Source organism: Schistocerca gregaria, chromosome 3, assembly GCF_023897955.1.
Source record: "Schistocerca gregaria isolate iqSchGreg1 chromosome 3, iqSchGreg1.2, whole genome shotgun sequence".
Taxonomy (NCBI): Eukaryota; Metazoa; Arthropoda; class Insecta; order Orthoptera; family Acrididae; genus Schistocerca; species Schistocerca gregaria.
This window is the reverse complement of record NC_064922.1, coordinates 463,092,340-463,117,654: the sequence shown is the minus strand read 5'-3', so window position 1 is coordinate 463,117,654 and position 25,315 is coordinate 463,092,340. Positions and strand designations below refer to the sequence as shown.

At 38.3% G+C, this 25,315-nt stretch overlaps 1 protein-coding gene across 1 annotated transcript in view; it reads right to left on the bottom strand.

Annotated features, from left to right (window-relative positions):
* Positions 1-25,315, bottom strand: part of LOC126353897 (PAN2-PAN3 deadenylation complex catalytic subunit PAN2) — a 263,163-nt gene that overhangs the window by 5,678 nt on the left and 232,170 nt on the right. The window contains exons 17-20 of the mRNA XM_050003120.1: positions 24,856-25,079; positions 18,151-18,280; positions 17,724-17,945; positions 3,890-3,999 (exon numbers count right to left, since the gene is read on the bottom strand). Of these exons, the coding sequence (XP_049859077.1) occupies positions 3,890-3,999; positions 17,724-17,945; positions 18,151-18,280; positions 24,856-25,079 (686 nt within the window). The remainder of the gene's footprint in view (positions 1-3,889; positions 4,000-17,723; positions 17,946-18,150; positions 18,281-24,855; positions 25,080-25,315) is intronic.

Genomic DNA, 25,315 nt, shown 5'->3' with positions numbered 1-25,315 from the left:
TACAGAAGCTCTTCTGCGAACCATAACAGCTTCTGTAAAGTTTGGAAGGTAGGAGACGAGGTACTGGCAGAAGTACAGCTGTGAGTACCGGGCGTGAGTCGTGCTTCGGTAGCTCAGATGGTAGAGCACTTGCCCGCGAAAGGCAAAGGTACTGAATTCGAGTCTCAGTCCAGTACACAGTTTTAATCTGCCAGGAAGTTTCACATCAGCGCACACTCCGCTGCAGAGTGAAAATCTCATTCTGGCAGTTTGTTTTTGTCTTAAACCTCTTGTGAGTGTTACTCATCATGCCAGTGTCTAGTAATGTGCCTATTACAACATGCTCAATTTTACCTAAATCTATGTTGATTACTTGATTATGTAAGGTAGGGACCAATGTTCCTACACACATAGAAACATGTTTCCACTACATAGAGTCACTGGGAGCAAGGAACTGAAAGTTTTCATGCAAGAAATGATGACTCTCCAAATGGAGGCCACACATTTTAAGTCTGTAATTCATTACAGCAAAGACTGCTTTTACTGGACACAGAAAACACTTGTGCTTGAAGTTCAAGACTGCTGGTATGATACAGATCGAGAGAATGAAGATGACTTCCCCTTTAGCACACTAAGTGCTGATGGAGGCTTCCATCAAATTCTGTTTTAATGATTCTACTGAAAGTTTCATCCCATTACACAGCCTGGATGCCTCCGAGTTCCACAGTAACATAACTGTAATCACCACTTTCATACCAGGTTTATTAGATGTAACTATACAGTGTAGCAAGGTGTTAATAATTTTAATTGGTTAACACACTGCTTGCTCCTCCTGAAAGACAGTGAAATGGACAAGAAAGATGTGGACAACCAGAAATATAGTTATTATCTTCATTTATCAAGGATTTAACAATATCTCAACCAGTGTTAGTTCTTAGCAATTTGAGAATGACCTACTTCACCAGTCAAGAGCACCATTACTTCACAATGAAGTAAAAATAGAATTTTCGGTTGCGTGTCTGCAGTTGTGTTTCCTCAGCCGATTTTCAACAAACTAGTTGAAATAGAGCATGCTTTCCAGCCATTATGTTGGTGACACATTTAACTTCAAACATAATTCCACAAAATTAATTCTTCAAAGAGGCATTCATATTATGAACTCATGTACCACACTGAACAACCGGCAATATTTCCCAGAAATCATGTTCTAAAAAACAATTGAATCAATATAAAGTGTGTGTTATTTCAAACAGAGCCAGAGTTAAGGCTTTGAACACTTGTTTGTAGAACATTCTATGAATACCAAGTGTTTGCATCATCCAAGGAACTTCAGCTCATTCTGAGTTTCTGAAGGTGTCATGAAAAGGAACATTGCCCTGGTTGTTGCAAATCTACAAGATAAATTACTACTTCCCTTAGACATGATATTCATTCTTCGCAGGAAACAAATCTATAACAATCACTGACTTAATTCTAGTGTAATTTAAGCAACAGTTAAATGATTCAAATCAACCCAAATGCACAAACTTGGCACGAACAAGAGAAAATATTCCTCAACAAATACCCAGATATTAAAAGTCATACAGAGAAACAGCCAGCCCAATTTTAGCACAACCAGTAGTGGTTTCAGAGGTATCATCAACTCACCCACACACACACTTGCAAAATGATTTTAATCACATTTTCTGTTTGGGTAATGTGCACTTCTGCTGTCATGAACTAAAAAAGAATATATATGATCAGAGAGAAAAAGAAATCCACTAGATATATTCAGTGGCATATAGGTAACCTGTTGTCTCAAACTTCAGTTTACATGAGGTATAAATAGTTTTTTTCTTTCTTTCTTTTTTTGCAAAACAGGGAATCAAACATTAAAATGCTTAGTTTTACTGTACTGGTAGATGTACACATCTATTACACATAGAATTTACAAACTATAACTATTTGCATTGAAAAAAGTGTTTCTAAATAAACTAATATTAATTTTCTCTCATTTCAACTGCAAAATAAGTATGCTACAAAATGTTTTTTTACCTGATTTTGGCCATGCAAATGTAGCTGCTACATAAACACAAGAAAGTTATAGATTAATCCCATGAATTAACTATTGCAAGCTTTTTCCAAATCCTCTCATTTCAGATTACTTTCGTTGGGAGAAAAAGAATTTCTGTTGTACCTTGGTAAGCAACTTCAGCATCTAGTCAGTCAGTGTGGATATGATATACTTTTATTGTACATCATGGACCCATGAGAGTTAGTATTCTTCGAAGATATGACAATGTTTTTCTGCAGTCTTCCAACCGCATTCAGTCAAGTGAAGGTCATTTTCACATATCTTACATTAAATTAAAAAGTATGTTGCCTTAAACTGTGATACATTATCACCAACACATTTCAGTTTAGGAAACTATTTTTACAACTTACCTCCGAACAATTTACACACATCAACAAAAGTTTGGCATTGCACCAGTATATTGCACAGGTGTTTTGCTGTTGTGATTCTTCCAGTACTGATCGAAAGGTCACACCTGTTGTTTGTAAATGTATAGATGGTTACCATGTGTGTTACTTGTGAGGAGAACACTGCACTTGAATGAATAGCAGCATTTCAGCTGAAAACAAGGCATAAGTGGTGACACAATAAAGATGTCTGTGGGACAGTAGAGCGAACATCTATTATGCCACAAAGGACAATCACAACCAATCATCATCATCACATTACATGCAGAAGGCTCAGTTAGGGATGTTGCTTGACACTGGAGTCAAAGTGATGCAGTGCAGATATGAAATCAGTTCCAACTGACAGTGTTGAGGACCGATATCCCGCAGGTTGTTCACATTTGACCAATATGCATGTTGATCAATATCTACAATCTTTGAGTCAAATGAATTGTGGACTGTGTGCTAAAGACCTGGATTCAGCATTTGAAGAGGCTACAGGAAGTCACATATTGCAGCAGCGATTAGGAAACTATTGCATGATGTGAATCTCCATCCTGAATACCATGGCAGCACCTCATTGTGCATCAGAACACAAAGGACACTTGTGGACAAGAAATCATTTAGAATGGACATCACAGGACTGATGTTGGGTGTTGTTTAAGGATAAATATCAGATCTGTTTGTAGCCTGATACTCGTAGGCAACACAGTAATAGCAAACACATCCAACACTGTGTTCCTCATGTTCAACAAGGTGGTGATGGCAGAGAGATCATGTGGGGCGGCATTACATGGGGTCACCATACATTTCTCACAGTTGTTGAGGGCAGTCCCATTGGTCGACAGTTCAGGGACAAGGCTCTGCAAACAATAGTGGGACCATATTGCCAATATTTTGGTGGCAATTTGTTCTTAATGGATGATAACCTGCATACTCATCATGCTTTTCAAATGACCACATTCCTTCAGCATGCTACTAGGACCATCAGAATGAAATGGCCCACCTGCCCCTGAATATAAATCCAATTGAACTTGAAACTGATTGAAATGAGCTGTTTTTGGAAGCTGACAACCACCACATCCTCTGTGCAACTTTTGCAGAATTACTGTTGAAGAATGGGACAATCTGGACCAGAGCTGCCTTGATGATTTCATTGATGGTATGCCACAACAGACCAAGCCTTCACCTGAGCCAGGGGACATTGCACCATGTACTGATGTTGCTAAAGAGTGCTGTGAAACACACCTACCCCAGTGATCTGCACACATTGCAAATGAATATATATACACAGTGTGAACTTTTATTTTCTGTACCTTGAATTTCGAAGTAATAGGGGATGAAAAACTTCTGTTGATGTGTGTACATATTTCAAATGTACTGTAGCATTTGTTAACAACCAGTCTGCAAATATGGTCATCAATGTGCCTAACAAAAATTCCCAAGTATAAACTACTGCATGATTTATTACCTAAAAAGTGCCATGCAAGGAATCTCAGGGAAACCATCCTGTGGTGTGGCAGATGGAACAGTGACACTGTGTCTATAATCTGCTCAGCAGGCACTACTAGGTTGATCACCCTAAAACAAATACAAGACACTGAAACAGTTGGTATCTCAGACATTTATGTTATGGTTTGTTTTTGTCCAGAAAATATGACTTCATTTCCTTTTTCTCACTACCAACAATTTAATTATAAAAGCTATAAATCTTATATTTTGCAAGGAATTACTAATTCACTTATGAATTACAAACATGGAGCAGTTTTTAAGAAATATTAATTTCAAAAATCATTCACAACTAAGCAAAAACAATACTCTGAACTTACCTGGAGGCAAAGCTAGGAGAATTCCATAAATCTGCTGTCAGAAAGTGACTGTTTTACATGTCATTAAGGCTGTTGCAAATAAATGAATACAGTTTCACACCAATAATACCACATTGCTAACAGAACAATATATTTTCTTATGTTGTCATGAGATGAATTACAAGCTGCTATAAACTGAAATACGGAATTTGCGTATTGGTAATGTGATATTGAGATGTAGCCTATTATGCTACTTACAAGTCTGCACTTGTGGACATCAGTGCCACAGTACTGAAGTGATAAGATACATTTTCAGCCAGTCTGGAGTCTCAAATGAGCACACTACTCAAAAATGAGCTGGTTTTGTGAAGAATATTACTGCAATCGTCTTAAAAAGGACCTAGTATTGTCCAGATAGAACATATGACAGTTTTGTTGAGTTAATGATACAACTTTGGTGTTTAACAATTACTAACAAAGAGATAGAGGGGCTGGCCAGTACTTACCTCAGCTCAGTACAGCCTATAGAAACACAAAAAACAACCGAAAATTTAAGTTCCTAGCTTTCGGAATAAATGTTCCTTCATCAGGGAGGAGAGAGGGGAAAGAAAGGGAAGAAGGGAAAGTAGCTGGAGTCACAGGTCTTTATTTAATTCTTCCTTTTGAGCTCTTGACATTTTCTTAGAAACTTTCATCTCATAAGACAGTTTTCCTTAGAAGTCAAATACCAATTTTGAAATATTTAGGTTTAAATATGTTTTAACATAACAGACATTTTCATAGAGATTTTCATCCCCATTTCACCCTTCAGGGGCTGAATTTCCAACAAAAAACACTGAAACACTTATTTTTTTATTTCTAACTGAGAAGCTCAATACAGATTTTCAGAAATTTAGTTTCAAAAATACTTTTGTAATGAAATATTTCTATAAAAGCTTTCATCCTGTATTTTACCCCATTAAGAGCTGAATTTCCAAAAACATTGAAGAACATACTTTTTTAAAAAATTGCTAAGTGAGAAGGCAAATACAAATTGTCTTAGATATAGCTCTGAAATGGCTTCATTATGAGATATTTTCATAAAACTGTTCATTCCCTATTTCACCGCCTACAGGTTGAATTTCCAAAAATATTGAAACAGAATTTTTTTTAAACTGCTAACTGACAAGTCAAATACCAGTTTTCATAGGTGTGTGTTTAAAACTGCTTATTAGAACTTCAATAATTATTTATTAGCAAAAAAAAAAAAAACTTTCACTCACTATTTTATCCCCTGTATTGTATTGTATGGATCTGGGGACCTAGAAACAACAGAGGCTTAGACCCCACCATAGCCCACAATGGCACACAACCCAGAACAGGCTACAGCAGTCCACTAACCCCACCGCCGCCCCACACCAAACCCAGCGTTACAGTGCGGTTCGGCCCCCAGTGGACACCCCCCAAGGAAGTGTCACACCAGACAAGTGTAACCACAATGTTTGCGTGGTAGAGTAATTACGGTGTATGCGTTCATGGAGAAAGTGTTTGTGCAGCAACCGCCGACATAGTGTAACTGAGGTGAAGTAAGGGGAACCAGCCCACATTCATTGAGGCAGATGGAAAAGCACCTTAAGAACCATCCACAGACTAGGTGGCACACCGGACCTTGACACTAATCTGATGGATGGATTAGTGCCAGGGTTCAGCATGCCTTCCCGTCAGAAAGCAGTGCGTTAGTCCGCATGGCTAACCAGGTGGGCTTTTATCCTTTAGTGGTTGAGTTTCTAAAAATGCTGGAGCACAAAGCTTTTTTATTTATAACTGAGAAATCGGACAACAGTTTTCATAGTTTAAAACTGTCTTAATAGTGACTTATTTTTAAAAAACCTTTCATCCCCTGTTTCACTTCCTTAGGTGTGGAATTTCAAAAAATACCTTCTTAAACGGTGCCAACAGTAGAAGATCAACACCCTCTCCAAATTATACGTTTCCATCCACAGTAGTTTAGACTGGGAGATGATGACCGAGTCAGGACATTTCCTTTCATACAGTAAATACAGAGATTTCTGTCTGAAGCATATGTTTTTGCATTCAACAGCACATTTTAACTTCTTTACTTGTTTGCATATTTTAAGGGGCTAAGGAGCTGTTAGCTGTGGTCACCAGGCTCCAAGCAGCAGCCCTGGGCTGTGGTGATGGTGGTGGTGGCTCTAACTAGACAATGCCAATGTCCTCTCTCGGCAAGGAGAGATCCTAACACTGCTGTGCCTCCAATGTAATGATCATATATCACACTTCCACAGGCTGCACTGTAACTCAGGTATTTAATTGAGAAATTTTATCTTTGCCATGAAGTCTCATTTTCTGTTGTTTTATCCTGGTGGATGTTGCACTGAATGGACACAAAAGGAGGCATGCTCACATTTTTGTAACAGATTTTGCTGATTAAACAGTGAGAAAATATACAATGGCCTAGGTGACATTCATTATTAACATGATCAATAATTTTATATTTCTGTTAGTAGAAGCATACATATGCTCTTTTTTAGAAAAAGAGCATATGTAACAACTATATTTTTCAATAATAATTCTCATTTGCAAGCATGCATCTTGTTTGCTGAAATGAATTCTTATTTCAACATTCAGATATGTGAATAAGCACAGCTACATGTATTCCAACATGTATGTGGTCTGATCAGTGTAGTATGCTGTCACAAGTGAATTTTGCAGACCAGTATTAAATTAAAAATATGTTAATTTATGTTTTCAAGGTGTTTTCAAGGTGTTATCATGTTGTTGTTGTTGTTGTTGTTGTTGTTGCTGCTGCTGCTGCTGTGGTCTTCAGTCCAAAGACTGGTTTGACGGAGCTCTCCATGCTACTTTATCCTAGGCAAGCCTCTTCATCTGCGAGTAACTACTGCAGCCTACATCCTTCTGAATCTTCTTACTCTGATCATCTCTTGGTCTCCCTCTACCATTTTAACCCTCCATGCTTCCCTCCAGTTCTGAATGGGTGATCCCTTGATGTCTCAGAAAGTGTCCTACCAATCAAACCCTACTTCTAGTCTAGGGAAGGTAGAAAGGTGGAAGGAGTATACAGAAGGTTTATACAAGGATGATGTACTTGAGGAGAATATTATGGAAATTGAAGAGGATGTAGATGAAGATGAAATGGGAGATAAGATACTGCATGAAGAGTTTGACAGAGCACTGAAAGATCTGAGTCGAAACGAGGCCCCTGGAGTAGACAACATTCCATTGGAACTACTGACAGCCTTGGGAGAGCCAGTCCTGACAAAACTCTACCATCTGGTGAGCAAGATGTATGAGACAGGCGAAATACCCTCAGACTTCAACTATCAGTTTAATAAGTCACAGCTGCAAAATACTAACGCAAGTTCTTTACAGATGAATGGAAAAACTAGTAGAAGCCGACCTCGGGGAAGATCAGTTTGGATTCTGTAGAAATGTTGGAACACATGAGGCAATACTGACCCTACGACTTATCTTAGAAGCTAGATTAAGGAAGGGCAAACCTACGTTTCTAGCATTTGTAGACTTAGAGAAAGCTTTCAATGTTGACTGGAATACTCTCTTTCAAATTCTGAAGGTGGCATGGGTAAAATACAGGGAGCGAAAGGCTATTTACAATTTGTACAGAAACCAGATGGCAGTTATAAGAGTCGACGGACATTAAAGGGAAGCAGCGGTTGGAAAGTGGGTGAGACAGGGTTGTAGCCTCTCCCCGATGTTATTCAATCTGTATATTGAGCAAGCAGTGAAGGAAACAAAAGGAAAATTCGGAGCAGGTATTAAAGTCCATGGAGAAGAAATAAAAACTTTGAGGTTCGCCGATGACATCGTAATTCTGTCAGAGACAGCAAAGGACTTGGAAGAGCAGTTGAACGGAATGGATAGTGTCTTGAAAGGAGGATATAAGATGACCATCAACAAAAGCAAAACGAGGATAATGGAATGTAGTCGAATTAAGTCGGGTGATGCTGAGGGAATTAGATTAGGGTATTAGCTTAGGAAATGAGACCCTTAAAGTAGTGAAGGAGTTTTGCTATTTGGGGAGCAAAATAACTGATGATGGTTGAAGTATAGAGGATATAAAATGTAGACTGGCAATGGGAAGGAAAGCGTTTCTCAAGAAGAGAAATTTGTTAACATCGAGTATAGATTTAAGTGTCAGGAAGTCATTTCTGAAAATATTTGTATGGAGTGTAGCCATGTATGGAAGTGAAACGTGGACGATAAATAGTTTGGACAAAAAGAGAATAGAAGCTTTCGAAATGTGGTGCTACAGAAGAATGCTGAAGATTAGATGCGTAGATCACATAACTAATGAGGAAGTATTGAATCGGATTGGGGAGAAGAGAAATTTGTGGTAGAACTTGACCAGAAGAAGGGATCGGTTGGTAGGACATGTTCTGAGGCATCAAGGGATCACCAATTTAGTATTGGAGGGCAGCGTGGAGGGTAAAAGTCGTAGAGGGAGACCAAGAGATGACTACACTAAGCAGATTCAGAAGGATGTAGGTTGCAGTAGGTACTGGCAGATGAAGAAGCTTGCACAGGATAGAGTAGCATGGAGAGCTGCATCAAACTAGTTTCAGGACTGAAGACCACAACAACAACAACAATTCCTCTTCTCCCCAATTCTATTCAGTACCTTCTCATAGTTACATGATCTACCTATCTAATCTTCAGCATTCTTCTGTAGCACCGCATTTCGAAAGCTTCTATTCTCTTCTTGTGCAGACTGTTTATTGTCCATGTTTCATATCCATGCATGGCTACACTCCACACAAATACCTTCAGAAAAGGCTTCCTGGCACTTAAATCTATACTCAATATTAACCAATTTTTCTTCTTCAGAAACTTTTCTTGGCTATGCCAGTTCACATTTTATACCCTCTCTACTTTGACCATCAGAAGTTATTTGCTGTCCAGATAGCACAACTCATCTACTGAAACTTCCTGGCAGATTAAAACTGTGTGCCCAACCAAGATTCGAACTCGGGACCTTTGCCTTTCGCGGGCAAGTGCTCTACCAACTGAGCTACCGAAGCACGACTCACGCCTGGTACTCACAGCTTTACTTCTTTCTGCCAGTACCTCGTCTCCTACCTTCCAAACTTTACAGAAGCTCTCCTGCGAACCTTGCAGAACTAGCACTCCTGAAAGAAAGGATATTGCGGAGACATGGCTTAGCCACAGCCTGTGGATGTTTCCAGAATGAGATTTTCACTCTGCAGCGGAGTGTGCCCTGATATGAAACTTCCTGGCAGATTAAAACTGCTTGCCGGACCAAGACTCGAGACGAGGTGCTGGCAGAAGTAAAGCTGTGAGTACCGGGCGTGAGTCATGCTTCGGTAGCTCAGTTGGTAGAGCACTTGCCCGCGAAAGGCAAAGGTCCTGAGTTCAAGTCTCGGTCCGGCACATAGTTTTAGTCTGCCAGGAAGTTTCATATCAGCGCACACTCCGCTGCAGAGTGAAAATCTCATTCTGGGAACTCATCTACTACTTTCACTGCCTCATTTCCTTATCTAATTCTCTCAGCATTACCTGATTTAATTCAACTACATTCCATTATTCTCATTTTGATTTTTTGGTCATCTTATATCCTTCTTTCAAGACACTGTCCATCTCATTCAACATTATCTTCCATGTCCTCTAGTGTCTCTGACAGAAGAATTACAATGTCAGCAAACCTCAAAGTTTTTATTTCTTATCCCAGAACTTGAATTCCTACTCCAAATTTTTCTTTTGTTTCCTTTACTGCTTGCACAATATACAGGTTAAATAACATTGGGGATAGCTACAACCTGTCTTACTCCCTTCTCAACCATTGCTTCCCTTTCCTGACCCTCAACCCTTGTAACTGCCATCTGGTTTCCACATAAATTGTAAATAGCCTTTTGCTCCCTTTATTTTACCCCTGCCACCTTTAAAATTTGGAAGACAGTATTCCAGTCAACATTGTCAAAAGCTTTATCTAGGTCTACAAATACTATAAACATGGGTTTGCCATTCTTTAATTTATCTTCTTTGAGAAGTTGTAGAATTAGTATTGCCTCGCATGTTCCTACATTTCTCCGGAATCCAAACTGATCCTCCCCGAGGTCGGCTTCTACCAGTTTTTCCATTCATCTGTAAATAATTCGCATTAGTATTTTGCAGCTGTGACTTATTAAACTGATATTTTGGTAATTTTCACATCTGTCAGCACCTGATTTCTTTGGGATTGGAATTATTATATTCTTATATTCCCCCATGAACCATGGACCTTGCAGTTGGTGGGAAGGCTTGCGTGCCTCAGCGATACAGATGGCCGTACCGTAGGTGCAACCACAATGGAGGGGTATCTGTTGAGAGGCCAGACAAACATGTGGTTCCTGAAGAGGGGCAGCAGCCTTTTCAGTAGTTGCAGGGGCAACAGTCTGGATGATTGACTGACCTGGCCTTGCAACATTAACCAAAACGGCCTAGCTGTGCTGGTACTGCGAATGGCTGAAAGCAAGGGGAAACTACAGCCGTAATTTATCCCGAGTACATGCAGCTTTACTGTATGATTAAATGATGATGACTTCCTCTTGGGTAAAATATTCCGGAGGTAAAATAGTCCCCCATTCGGATCTCCGGGCGGGGACTACTCAGGAGGACGTCGTTATCAGGAGAAAGAAAACTGGCATTCTACGGATTGGAGCGTGGAATGTCAGATCCCTTAATCGGGCAGGTAGGTTAGAAAATTTAAAAAGGGAAATGGATAGGTTAAAGTTAGATATAGTGGGAATTAGTGAAGTTCGGTGGCAGGAGGAACAAGACTTTTGGTCAGGTGAATACAGGGTTATAAATACAAAATCAAATAGGGGTAATGCAGGAGTAGGTTTAATAATGAATAGGAAAATAGGAATGCTGGTAAGCTACTACAAACAGCATAGTGAACGCATTATTGTGGCCAAGATAGACACAAAGCCCATGCCTACGACAGTAGTACAAGTTTATATGCCAACTAGCTCTGCAGATGATGAAGAAATTGATGAAATGTATAATGAGATAAAAGAAATTATTCAGGTAGTGAAGGGAGACGAAAATTTAATAGTCATGGGTGACTGGAATTCGTCAGTAGGACAAGGGAGAGAAGGAAACATAGTAGGTGATTATGGATTGGGGCTAAGAAATGAAAGAGGAAGCCGTCTGGTAGAATTTTGCACAGAGCATAACTTAATAATAGCTAACACTTGGTTCAAGAATCATAAAAGAAGGTTGTATATATGGAAGAATCCTGGAGATACTAAAAGGTATCAGATAGATTATATAATGGTAAGACAGAGATTTAGGAATCAGGTTTTGAATTGTGGGACATTTCCAGGGGCAGATGTGGACTCTGACCACAATCTGTTGGTTATGACCTGTAGGTTGAAGCTGAAGAAACTGCAGGAGGGTGGGAATTTAAGGACATGGGATCTGGATAAGCTGGGGGAACCAGAGGTTGTACAGAGTTTCAGGGAGAGCGTAAGGGAGCAATTGGCAGCAATGGGGGAGGGAAGCGCAGTTGAAGAGGAATGGGTGGCTCTGAGGGATGAAGTGGTGAAGGCAGCGGAGGATAAAGTGGGTAAAGGGACGAGGGTTGCTAGAAATCCTTGGGTAACAGAAGAAATATTGAATTTAATTGATGAAAGGAGAAAATATAAAAATGCAGTAAATGAAGCAGGCAAAAAGGAATACAAACATCTCAAAAATGAGATCGACAGGAAGTGCAAAATGGCTAAGCAGGGATGGCTAGAGGACAAATGTAAGGATGTAGAAGCTTATCTCACTAGGGGTAAGATAGATACTGCCTACAGGAAAATTAAAGAGACCTTTGGAGAGAAGAGAACCACGTGTATGAATATCAAGAGCTCAGATGGCAATCCAGTTCTAAGCAAAGAAGGGAAGGCAGAAAGGTGGAAGGAGTATATAGAAGGTTTATACAAGGGCGATGTACTTGAGGACAATATTATGGAAATGGAAGAGGATGTAGATGAAGACGAAATGGGAGGTAAGATACTGCGTGAAGAGTTTGACAGAGCACTGAAAGACCTGAGTCGAAACAAGACCTCCAGAGTAGACAACATTCCATTAGAACTATTGACGGCCTTGGGAGAGCCAGTCATGACAAAACTCTACCAGCTGGTGAGCAAGATGTATGAGACAGGTGAAATACCCTCAGACTTCAAGAAGAATATAATAATTCCAATCCCAAAGAAAGCAGGTGCTGACAGATGTGAAAATTACCGAACTAGCAGTTTAATAAGTCACAGCTGCAAAACACTAACGCGAATTCTTTACAGACGAATGGAAAAACTGGTAGATGCGGACCTCGGGGAGGATCAGTTTGGATTCCGTCGAAATGTTGGAACACGTGAGGCAATACTGACCTTACGACTTATCTTAGAAGAAAGATTAAGAAAAGGCAAACCTACGTTTCTTGCATTTGTAGACTTAGAGAAAGCTTTTGAAAATGTTGACTGGAATACTCTCTTTCAAATTCTGAAGGTGGCAGGTGTAAAATACAGGGAGCGAAAGGTTATTTACAATTTGTACAGAAACCAGATGGCAGTCATAAGAGTCGAGGGGCATGAAAGGGAAGCAGTGGTTGGGAAAGGAGTGAGACAGGGTTGTAGCCTCTCCCCGATGTTATTCAATCTGTATATTGAGCAAGCAGTAACGGAAACAAAAGAAAAATTTGGAGTAGGTATTAAAATTCATGGAGAAGAAATAAAAACTTTGAGGTTCGCCGATGACATTGTAATTCTGTCAGAGACGGCAAAGGACTTGGAAGAGCAGTTGAACGGAATGGACAGGGTCTTGAAAGGAGGATATAAGATGAAAATCAACAAAAGCAAAACGAGGATAATGGAATGTAGTCAAATTAAATCGGGTGATGCTGAGGGAATTAGATTAGGAAATGAGACACTTAAAGTAGTAAAGGAGTTTTGCTATTTAGGAAGTAAAATAACTGATGATGGTCGAAGTAGAGAGGATATAAAATGTAGACTGGCAATGGCAAGGAAAGCGTTTCTCAAGAAGAGAAATTTGTTAACATCGAATATAGATTTATGTATCAGGAAGTCGTTTATGAAAGTATTTGTTTGGAGTGTAGCCATGTATGGAAGTGAAACATGGACAATAACTAGTTTGGACAAGAAGAGAATAGAAGCTTTCGAAATGTGGTGCTACAGAAGAATGCTGAAGATTAGATGGGTAGATCACGTAACTAATGAGGAGGTATTGAATAGGATTGGGGAGAAGAGAAGTTTGTGGCACAACTTGACTAGAAGAAGGGATCGGTTGGTAGGACATGTTTTGAGGCATCAAGGGATCACAAATTTAGCATTGGAGGGCAGCGTGGAGGGTAAAAATCATAGAGGGAGACCAAGAGATGAATACACTAAGCAGATTCAGAAGGATGTAGGTTGCAGTAGGTACTGAGAGATGAAGCAGCTTGCACAGGATAGAGTAGCATGGAGAGCTGCATCAAACCAGTCTCAGGACTGAAGACAACAACAACAACATATTCTTATTGAAGTCTGAGGGTATTTCACCTATCTCATACATCTTGCTCATCAAATGGACAAGTTTTGTTTTGGATAGCTCTCCTAAGGCTGTCAGTAGTTCTAACGGAATGTTGTCTATTCTCAGAGCCTTGTTTTGACTTAGGTACTTCAGTGTTCTGTAAAATTCTTCTTGCAGTATCACAATCACATCTTCCATCTCATCTTCATCTATGTTCTCTTCCGCTTCCATAATATTTCCCTCAAGAACATCTCCCTCCATATACTCCTTCCACTTTTCTGCTTTCCTTTCTTGGCTTACAACTGGTTTTCCATCTGAGCTTTCGATATTTGTACAGGTGGTTCTCTTTTCTCCAAAAGTCTAACTTTCCTGTAGGTAGCAACTATCTTACCCCTACTATCGAATTCCAGTCACCGCATGACTATTAAATTTTGATCTCCCTTAACTATCTGAATAATTTCTTTTATCTCATCAAACATTTCTTCAATCTCTTTATCAGCTCCAGAGCTAGTTGGCATATAAGCTTGTACTCCTATGGTAGTGTGGGCTTCATCTGTATCTTGTGTGGGCTTCATCTGCATGCATTCACTATGTTGTTCATAGTAGCTTGTCTGCATTCCTATGGTTTTTTTTATATTCATTATTAAACCTACTCCTGCATTACGCCTACTTGATTTTGTATTTATAATCATGTATTCACCTGACCAGGAGTCCTGTTCCTCCTGCCACTGAACTTAACTAATTCCCACTACATCTAACTATAACATATCCATTTCCCTTTTCAAATTTTCTAGCTTGCCTGCCCTTATCGGAGGAATATCTAATTTTGCTACTATTGATCTTCCACACTTTCAGTACGTGAGTTGTGGTGTAGGATGGAATTTTGACAATAAAATCGACAAAAAAATCCTAAGATTTAATGCAACCCATGGAACAAAAAAGCAACAAAAGAGACACAGATAAAGTTTTACTAACACTTGGTGGTACCCACTATGTAGTATGGATCTGAAACCTAGGATTCCATGCAAAAGGATATGACCAGGACACAGAGATTTCTCTGCAGTGTTACAGAATGCAACAGGGAGGATTGCTTCAGAAAACACAGCATTAAGTAGGAATGAATTACAAGCTGTTTCAATACACAAACAATCAATTGAAACAGATGGTAAGAACATGTTGAAAGAATATATAAAAACAGACTTTCAAAACAAATTGTTGATTACAAACCTAGAGGGACCAGTCAGAGGGAAAGGCCACAGAAGAGATGGCTAGACCTTGTTGACTGGAACAGCTGAAATTGCCTAAGCCCTGTGGGTGGTGGTGGTGGGGGGGTAGAAGATTGATTTTGGCTCTCTCAGTTGAATTGTAATTTAATTAATATCTTAGCCTACAATCAAGGCATGATCAATAACTAAACATGCCTTTGAAAAGCGGTTTCTACCAAACAGACACATTAGCTGACAAAGAAGACAATGCCATAAAAATGTTTGTAGTGCTTGCGCTGCGTGACAAGATGCAGTGAACAGTTGAGCAGCAATGACCATGAAATTTTGCATTAGACCTAACAAATCTGCTGTTGAAACTACTGATATGATCTGTGAATCTTATATGGAATCTGAAAAGACACTGAGACAACTGATGTGGTTGAGGATTTACAGATCATATGATCGTATGATATCTGTAAGTAGTGCTGACTTTGGCATATTGATGCAAGAGGTCAATAATTTAAATAGTATTAACTCAATATTGATATATCTTCAGTAACAGCATATTACAGGACTAATACAAGATTTAAAGATCATGAATCTCATTATGAAAATGAAAGAGCATCCCTATTACTATGCCTCTAATGGTTACAATATAAACAGATAATTAAATTCTAGTCATTTTTTCTTCCAGTTGGACAAGATTTTGACCACCTCCTTTAAAATAAAATTAATGGGAAACATCCTGAGGAATATGATACCTGTGTACCCCAGTACGACATTCTGCCAACTGTCCCACTTACATAACATGCTAACCCAACTGTTCCCAATCTCTTGCCTACAACCAACAAAATTCCCTGATCTTGTTCAATAGCATATGCCCCCTCCCTTCTATTCCATTATTACCAAGGCCAATCTATATACTTTTAAAAGCAGAACTTTTGTGAAAGCAAGCACATATTTTTTTTTTTGCAGCCACTATGAACTTTTAGTATAGACATAACTATCAACCATTTATGTGCCCGAATAAATTTTATGAAAAATATTTTGAAGGTCCTCCAGTGATCAAACATGCTGCAAAATACAATGCTTTTAACTTCAGCAGCTCACTGACCAAGCATACCACTTGCATCATTCCTCAAAGCATCTACACTTCTAAATTTAATAGAATACAAGGGTAACACAGTACTCCTGTCATGAAGCCTAGACTACTCATAGGTCCTCTCTCATCTTACATTTTGCCACTCTCCTGTTTCTCCACAGAGTAAGTTTTTATTTTGTTCCATTTACTTCAATGATCTTATTCATTATATCAGTTGTTCTTTCTATTTATTTGTATTTTTTTTCTTCTTGTCTTATCCTATTCTGTTCTATTTATCTCCTTGTCTTTTCTTTGCATTTAGCTACTATCTGTTTAATTTAATGATTTTTTTCTTACCTGATGCCATGTTGAACACCATCCATCCCTCTCCTCTTGTGCCTTCTCACAACAAACACTTCATATCGTTCTACTCTCTCTTCTAAACAAAACTACTATGGCACAGTAGGTAGCAGGGCCTGCTGCCTACTGCCTACTATGGATAAAGCTTGTTAACAGTTCCAAGAAAAGATTTTGCTATGCTCACCAGGCAGTGATAAAGAGTTTGCTACTATTTTCACATCACCAAGGGCACTGTTTGAGCAAACTGCAGAAACCACCATAAACATCACTTGCGTGGGTAACATCTAGGGCAGTGGTTTGTGCGTACTGGACCTCCTGTTATGGATTGGTTTAGTTTGGAATGTTCCTATGCCAGATTTCTCTTCACTCTCAGAATGTGCTGTCTTGTTATAGTTTTGTAATATTTATCTCTGTATCTTTTCCCCTGAAGCTTCTACAATTCAACTTCATAAATTTGTGTTGAACCTTTTACAATTAGTGTTAGCAAAAACATGAAAAAGATCATCACGAAATTCATAACAGCCACTATATTGTTCATATCAGCTTCCTTCAATATGTATGCCAGCCACTAATAAAACAGCACTGGCTGAGAGATGTTAAATGTCCAGTTTCATTTAGAATGGAATGCTGTACCTGTCTTGCGTACATTGCAAATTTCTCATATTCATGTTTTCACCGATGTTTTATCAACTGAGATTTGTTTTTCTGATCTCAACAAGTGACATATTAAACAGACTGTTCTACAATTTTCCAGTTGTGACCAAGCTGACAGATGTACAAGCTAATTTGTCATAAGTTACATCCAGCATCAACTTACAATTACTCATTAAACTATCTGATAAACAAACTAGTTACCTGATGTCATCTGTGTATTGTGCGTCAACATGCAGTGAGGAAATGTCAAATACTACAGTAGCACAATTGCACACTTCCTTGGAAAATTGTGTAAAGATGATTATTAGACACAGTTTCTCACACTCTGTAGCCCCTTTCATCCATAGCTCAAGAATAAGAATAACCATTACTGTCGACTATCAACATAAACACAATGAATAGATGTTAATGGTGGAAGCAAAATCAGTATCAATAATTCACAATAAGTAAGTATTCCCCTGAGACAGTTTATGACTGATAATGTTTCCATCTGCATTATACATACTAACTTGTTCCTCTTCCCTAAAGTTGCTTTGTTTACCAAAGAAGGCAGAGTGCTGCATAAATTATGGACATATGCAACTATGTTCATCGAGTTCAGTTACTACTAATGCACATCCAAAAGGAACTTTCAGAAAATGTTCATCTTACCTGAAATCATTTTTTAGACCATGACCAACAAACTTCACTCCAATGTCTACAAGAAATCTTAGTTTCTGGTATGTAGATTTCAGAGTTGTCAAATGTTTTGAGCTAAAGTTAGCATCAAGATCTCCTGGTTTAATGCCAGAAAATTTCGTCAAATAGTCCACCACCTGCTCTTGAGTGGAAATATAGTCATCAATAAATGGTGTTCCTTCCAGAGGTCCTTGCCTGTATTAACAATATTACATCAGATGAATAATTGCAGACAGTGTATTTTCAATACATACCATGCAATTCTGTGTGATTCTTATGAACAATAATATGCATTGTGTAATTAAAATAATGCTGAATAAACAATGGGCATATGGTTAACACAAGCTCAGAGTACTTTTAAGATAGCATGGTTGTAATGCAGGGAGTATTAAGTACTTACCCTCGTATACATGTTATTCTTGCCACTGACATTTGGGAAGGTTTGATAGTGGACATCTTCCCATCACTTCGTAGTTCAGATTCTTCCTGGTTCAGTGTCACAAACTCAGCATCCATTGCAACAATATCTCCTTTAAAACAAACAAAGATTCCCCATGTGTAATTTTTAGTGTTATTTACTTCATTAATTACATGATGGGTTCTCCAAAAAGTAAAGATACTCCACATTTAGAAAGAAAATGGAGTCTGTACATATGTGCTTCACCCACTCGGACGCACAATATACTGAACTCCTTTTCTGTCAGCAAGACACTCACCATCCCTTTAGTGATTAACACTACTGCCAAATGGAAGGTGTTGGCTGTTACACAGCTCATCTGTGCAAAAATATGAGCAACCATCTGACACATGCAAGAAAATTGCGCCATTGTATTAGAACATTAAGAGTGGACAAAACATGTAAAGGGGTGTTGGGAAGACAGGAGAGGTACAACTCAAAAGTATGAAAGAAACAGTCAGCATCACAGTTTGAACTTATGACATAAACTCATGTAGCTTATCACAGAAGACACGGACAAAAACCATACAGGAGTACTTTGAATGTAAGCAGTGACACAGATAAATTTATAAGTGAACATTTTCATTTATCTCCATATATGCATCTATCATCACTGAATATGCTACATCTCTAGTGTACACCATACATGCACTCACTGTATGCAGTCCTTGATGTCTAGCTGTTTTTGCTCAGTTGCCTTGTATGTGGGGCACCTGTAATTAAATGATAAACAGAAATACAAAAATACCAGAAAACATTCTTTTTACATATCCCATGTACTGTACAATGGAACATGCATTTCTGTACCTACATCAGCAGTTCCAGCAGCTGGCTTATCATCAACATCAGCAACAATTAAATGGAGCTGCTCTAATTGCTGCAGAAATCAGGCAGCACGCCAGTTATGCAACAAAAGTTGGCAGCTTGCCTGCAGCCCCCACTGTTTGTTTGTTTCAATGACCAATAGGAAGACTTTAAGATTTTTACAAATTTTCTTGGTATGTACCAATTTGTGGCTGTAGAGGTAACAGATTTCGAGCTCCAGGATAATTTCTTCTTGCTCTCGATGAACCCTCCAATGCAGCATTTAGTGCACTCGTTGACAGTGCTGAGACACAAATTTAGTCTGTTCTGGAAGTAGCCAGAGTGTAGCTGTCTTTAAAGTACTTCAGTATTATCAGAGACAGTTTTATGACAAAAATCTTCAAATAATAGGGATTACAGGTCACAAGCTAGAGGTCACTGACCTTTCTGGGTTAATAACGGCTACCTTCACTACACTATGTTGGTTTAAATTCTCAAAAACAAAATACAGGGTGGCACAGGCATATCTGCCAATCTTTAAAAAAAAAAAAAAAAAAAAAAAAAAAAAAAAAAAAAAAAAAAAAAAAAAAAAACACCAGGAGATTCAGTTTTAAAAATCGGGATGTACAAATGATCAAAAACCAAGGCTTTTTTTTCAGTACAGTCTCAAGGCAGCTAATGTTGACTATAATGTCACAAAGATATCTGAAGGTTACAAAAACACAAATGAAAACACTAGAACTACTCAAAATGTTGATAACGTATCCCTTACATCTAACCTGACCCAAGAAATCTGTACAAGGTTCGAATGTTTTTCACAACATACCTGCAACTCCATTCTTAATTCCAACCATTCCAAGTGCATTATCACAACATATGGCTAAACAGTTATTGAGTGGAATATTACATGCCTTCAGAGTGTTATGAAGATGTGGCCCCATGGTGATACCAGTAGAATACACTTTTAATTCACATTTTTTGGTTTTTATCTTATTACATAGTTTGCAATTTCCTTAATGAAATGGTAAATGGTATATAAATCACTTTTGCTCTCACATGGGAAGTATTTTATTTCATTTTATTTTTTAAATAATGTCTGCACTTGTTTAAATTGCTGTAAATTTTGTGAGCATTACTTAGAGATCAAAGAAATTCGGTAACATCTTACACAGTAGACTCTTAATAATCTAACACTGACAGTCCGAACACTAGGTAGTCTGATGCCACATTGGAGGTGTGCACTGTGCTTGCTCCAGACACAGACAGGCACACACTTGTCACAACAGACACCTCCTCCGGTATGTCTCATGCCTCAAGCTAGTATAAGAAACATGTGAATGAATAATGCTGTATGGCACATTTTTGCAGAATCATGTGGAATTATGCTGTGTACGGCAACCTGCAGCATCTGCTATAATAGTTCATTTATCTACCATCTGAGGGCAGCACTAAACAACAAGGAGACTCAGGACAGTTTTCACACCTCTACACAAACAATGCTGTATGTAACATGAATGGTGGAATGTAGCAAGGTGACGCAAAAAGTGCCATACAGCATTATTCGTGCACACACTTTAAACGTGTTATCGAGAGGCCGGGAAACCTGAATATAAGTTTGAGAAACAAGAAACTTTCTTATGACAAAACCATAAGGGGTAGGCTGGCAGACAACATTACTGATGAATTCAGTACTATCAGGTGGCCATTAGCAATAAATGCAATGATTTGTTCACAATAAGGCAAGTCATATAGGTTACTTCCTTCCACAAACAAATGACAAACCAATAATCTGATTTGATCTATTATAAATGGAAACTAATACATCAACTATGCCTTCCCGTACCAGATTCATTGTGCACATTTCACAATGCCCAGTACTCAGACACTTCATACAGTCGTAAACATTTCATCCCAACAACAGTGTTGGAAATCAAAAACGCCCATTAACAGAGACGAGGCATATCCTGACTTATTTAAGAAGAATCTACATGGGCAGAATAAGAATCCATATGCGCCCTTCAATAATGTCATGAATATAATGGAGGGAAACATTCCACGTGGGAAAAATATATCTAAAAATAATGATGATGTAACTTACCAAACAAAAGTGTTAGCACGTTGATAGACACAAAAACAAACACATACATACACACAAAATTCAAGCTTTCGGCTTTTGCAACCAATGGTTGCTTCATCAGGAAAGAGGGAAGGAGAGGGAAAGACGAAAGGATGTGGTGTGTGTGTGTGTGAGAGAGAGAGAGAGAGAGAGAGAGAGAGAGAGAGAGAGAGAGAGAGAGAGAGAGAATACAGAGAATACCTGTCCTTTTTCCCCCCCTAAGGTAAGTCATTCTGCTCCCGGGATTGGAATGACTCCTTACCCTCTCCCTTAAAACCCACATCCTTTCGTCTTTCCCTCTCCTTCCCTCTTTCCTGATGAAGCAACCGTTCGTAACGTCTTTCAGAGTTTCAAGTAACAAAATAATACTCATGTCTACCCACTCTAAAGATTTATACCTGTAATAACACACAGAATAATAAGCAACTTCACTTAAGCATAGTGACAAATTACAAACATGATCCCAAACAAGAGCATACCACTGGACAATATGAGTATACATTCTACAAAATGCGTATGGGAGAAAAGGAAAATGTAAACTTTGATATGTATACAGATTAAAAATGACTTCTGAACCAAGGACTTTCAGCCAGTGGTTACAAAAAAATGAAATAATGGGTTTCCAAAACGAATGTCTTAGGTCCGATGATAATTAACTAAAAATCGGAAGAAATAGTGGAATAACCCGAAGGCAGGAGAAAACATGAAAATTTGTAGCTTCCCACCTAAATTGGGAGAGTTGGCAGGTTCGCATAGGAATAAATGGAGCTCAATACTACAGCTTCAAAAGATAATATCTGGGGGCCTACTATCAATGTGTATGTATATTACTCATTATTTATATATCACACATCAATTAACACATTCCAATATAGTTTTAAGTTGACAGAGTTATATTAGTTATTTTGATCAATTTGGAAACATGCCTGTTTCTGTTTCCCTAGCATTGTCTTTTATTAGAATATGTAAACAAATTCTTTCCAGATTGCAACAAGACCATTGTCAAAGTATCATTACACAATGTCATGCAAATGGTCCACATTTTTAGTCACATATCAGAAGGGGTTAATCAAATGTCTGGTTTCTACACCTTCATAATGTCTGATTTACCATCAGGAACTTCGAAAACAAGTTGTCTGATGCCATTCTTTTTTCAAGTTCTTGATGACTAACGTCAATTGTATGCCCCCCCCCCCCCCCCAAAAAAAAAAATCCCCTCTTTCATACTGAAGAAGGGAACATCATTACTTTCCAAGGACACAGTAAAATGAACTAATCACTACATGGAGCAATTGAAATGATTCTGTGAAGTTCACTGGCTATGTCAATCATGTTTAAAATGAAATCAGGTGTTGTCCTTTGCAACTTCAAACTTACAGTTATTGTGCTACCTGTTGGTGGCAACATGTTAATTCACTGACTTGCTACCAAAATTCACAAGTTGCAGTAATTTTACCATAATAGATCTCAACATGCAATTCAGTTATTGTCAAGAGCCAACGTGTAATAACAGTGACGCTTATCAATATTCTGATCTTGACTGATACTGGCAGTTGCCCTTGTGCAGTCACTGGTCTGGTTATATACCAACACTACACTGAACAACTAACAAAACATTCCATCACATATGAATGATATTTTAAATAAAATGCCAGGGCAACAGTGATTGTCACTTATTGCACATGAAATTAATTCACAATCATGGTTTCACCCAATTTTTTTTATTAACACAACTATTACCAGTTTCAAATGTATGGTTATCTTCATACAGTATGCTATCCATCTATTCTCAAATACAACCACCAGCTGCAATGCCATTCAGTGGATACTTTTGTTAGACTTTTGTGAACATATCATGGGTTGCTATATACAGGAACAATCATATCTGACGATAAGCTTAGGGTAAAAACTGGTAATTTCTCTCCAAGTGAAATGGGATTGAGACAGTGAAAAAAGTTTCTATATGTGTAAATCACTTACGAATCTTATTCTAAACTTCCTATTGCTGCAGTCGATTTTGTGTTACCACAAATTTTTCCACAGAGGAAGTGCGATTTGCGCCACATTTTCTGCAATACAGGAATTCACCCAACTCAACAAAATCTGGTGGCATTTAACAATTTCTAAACACAAGAGAATTTTGAAGGACTGCAATAACATCTGGAGGCAATAAATTATTTCGAGAAGTTCATTCTGGACACCAATGATTGAACAATTTATAAATCAAGTTTAAAAGAAAGCAGTTCCTTATACGTAGTGATAGGGAAAAGGGGGAAAGGATTTGTGGCTGGTGATACACTATCTACATTCAGTATTTTTCAACCCCTGGCAACTAACAGAAATCTTTGGCTGCACTAGTTATGTTCAAATTCAGAAATTATTTGTTTCTGTTTGTGTTGAGAGACTGGCGTTTGTCCATGGCTTAAAGTGGAATGTTTGAAAATTCCTGATTCCGAACTGCAGGGTCTCCTTAGAAGTTAGAGCATGATTGTGAGGCTAAATAAGTCAATTGCCTTCCACAAACTGCAGGTTCTTCAGATAAAAACAAATTTTAATATTTGAAACAACAAAAGGAATTTGGAATTAAGAGCCCTTCTTTAAGGAGGATGAAGTCTACCTTAAGGAAGTCAGTTAATAATAAGTACTGAGAGCTAACACAAATGGTAATTTTCTACAGCAACCCATCAAACTTTTTCATCCCAATTTGTATTTTTGTGTGATTATCTTTAAATATGGGAAGGGGTGGCACAGATCCTTTATCCCTTCCACCTCATATGAGCAGATATTTATTGTATCACAAGGCCTCAACTAAAATCAAGTGTGGAAAGCAGCCGAACTTTATTCGGATACTCTCCCAGCTTTTTTAAATAGTCAAATTGGTGGAAGCCAAAATAAAAAGATAAAAATACTCTTGTATAAGTTTTTGTGGGCTTCCATGGTCAGTGTCATTTTGGAAACAATAATTTTGGATATTGGATCACACTATTGAAGTGCGGCCTTAATGTCTCGCTGCAAGAAAACACAACCCTCTGGATTCAAGCTGCCAATTTGCTATTGCCTTCTAGTCAGCAACAAGAGAGGGCCTACTTACCAGAGTGGCACAGACAACAGCTAGCTGGTATGTTGCATTCTACCAATCACCTACTAGAATTGCCTTCGAATTAGGCACCAGGGTAGTACAGGTGATAGTGTACCAACACCCACCCAGTCCATAACAGCCTCATCAAACTGTCCAATAACATCTCAGATATGTGATGTTGGTAGCCAAATGACAGTATATAAAGGAAGACATTCATCAGTATACAGCAATGAACCACCCTGAAGAGGACCGCAGCAAGTCAGTCGAAACATTGGCAATTTAGTTGCTTTAAAAGTTTACAATTACATTACCCAATATCCAAAATTATTTTCTATTAAAAATGGGACTAACTGGTTCACTACACCAGGTCTGATTACAGTAATCCCATTTCTCAGTTACTTAGATTTTGGTACAACACCAATGTCCTTAATGCAGTGATTACATTTAAATGAGGAGAATTTTACAATAGATTTTCTTTCATATTTTAAGTTGTAAACACATTCTGTATTACACAAGTATTTTAGTAGCATCAGTGAGTGAGTCCTGACTGAGAGAACTAGCTATTACAGCTGTCTTCTTCATTGGAGCATTTTTACTTTCTGGTGTCACACCAACAGCCTTGGGTGGATATTGTGCATACAATACATACCTCTTCCCAGCATTTCATTAGTACCAAGTGGTGTGAATGTGATCATGCGCTGACCACAGCCTCTGGCCAGACTTTCATCTTCCCTAAAGACATCTGCTGTCAATGGGTTAAGAGGTGGAGGCACCAACTCTGAGGGTAGATTCCTGTTAGTGAAGAACAGCACACATGGCAGCTTCCAATCCAGGCTGAACCACACTGCTTCAGATCCAGGTACTGGAGTCACACTGTTGAACATGCAAATTATGATTTGTGAATACAATTCAACTTGCTATAATTATTGAACAAATTATTAAGTACTTTTAATTTTATTTAATATTAAACTAGCCTATTAAAATCACACTTTAAATGTGGTTGTGCATGTTTTTAAGTTTACTGGACAGTCTTGTTCAGTCTCAAAGAATATACTTATACAGAAGTACAGTTGTTTCACATCACCATATGACAAATCTTTCTTGAAGTT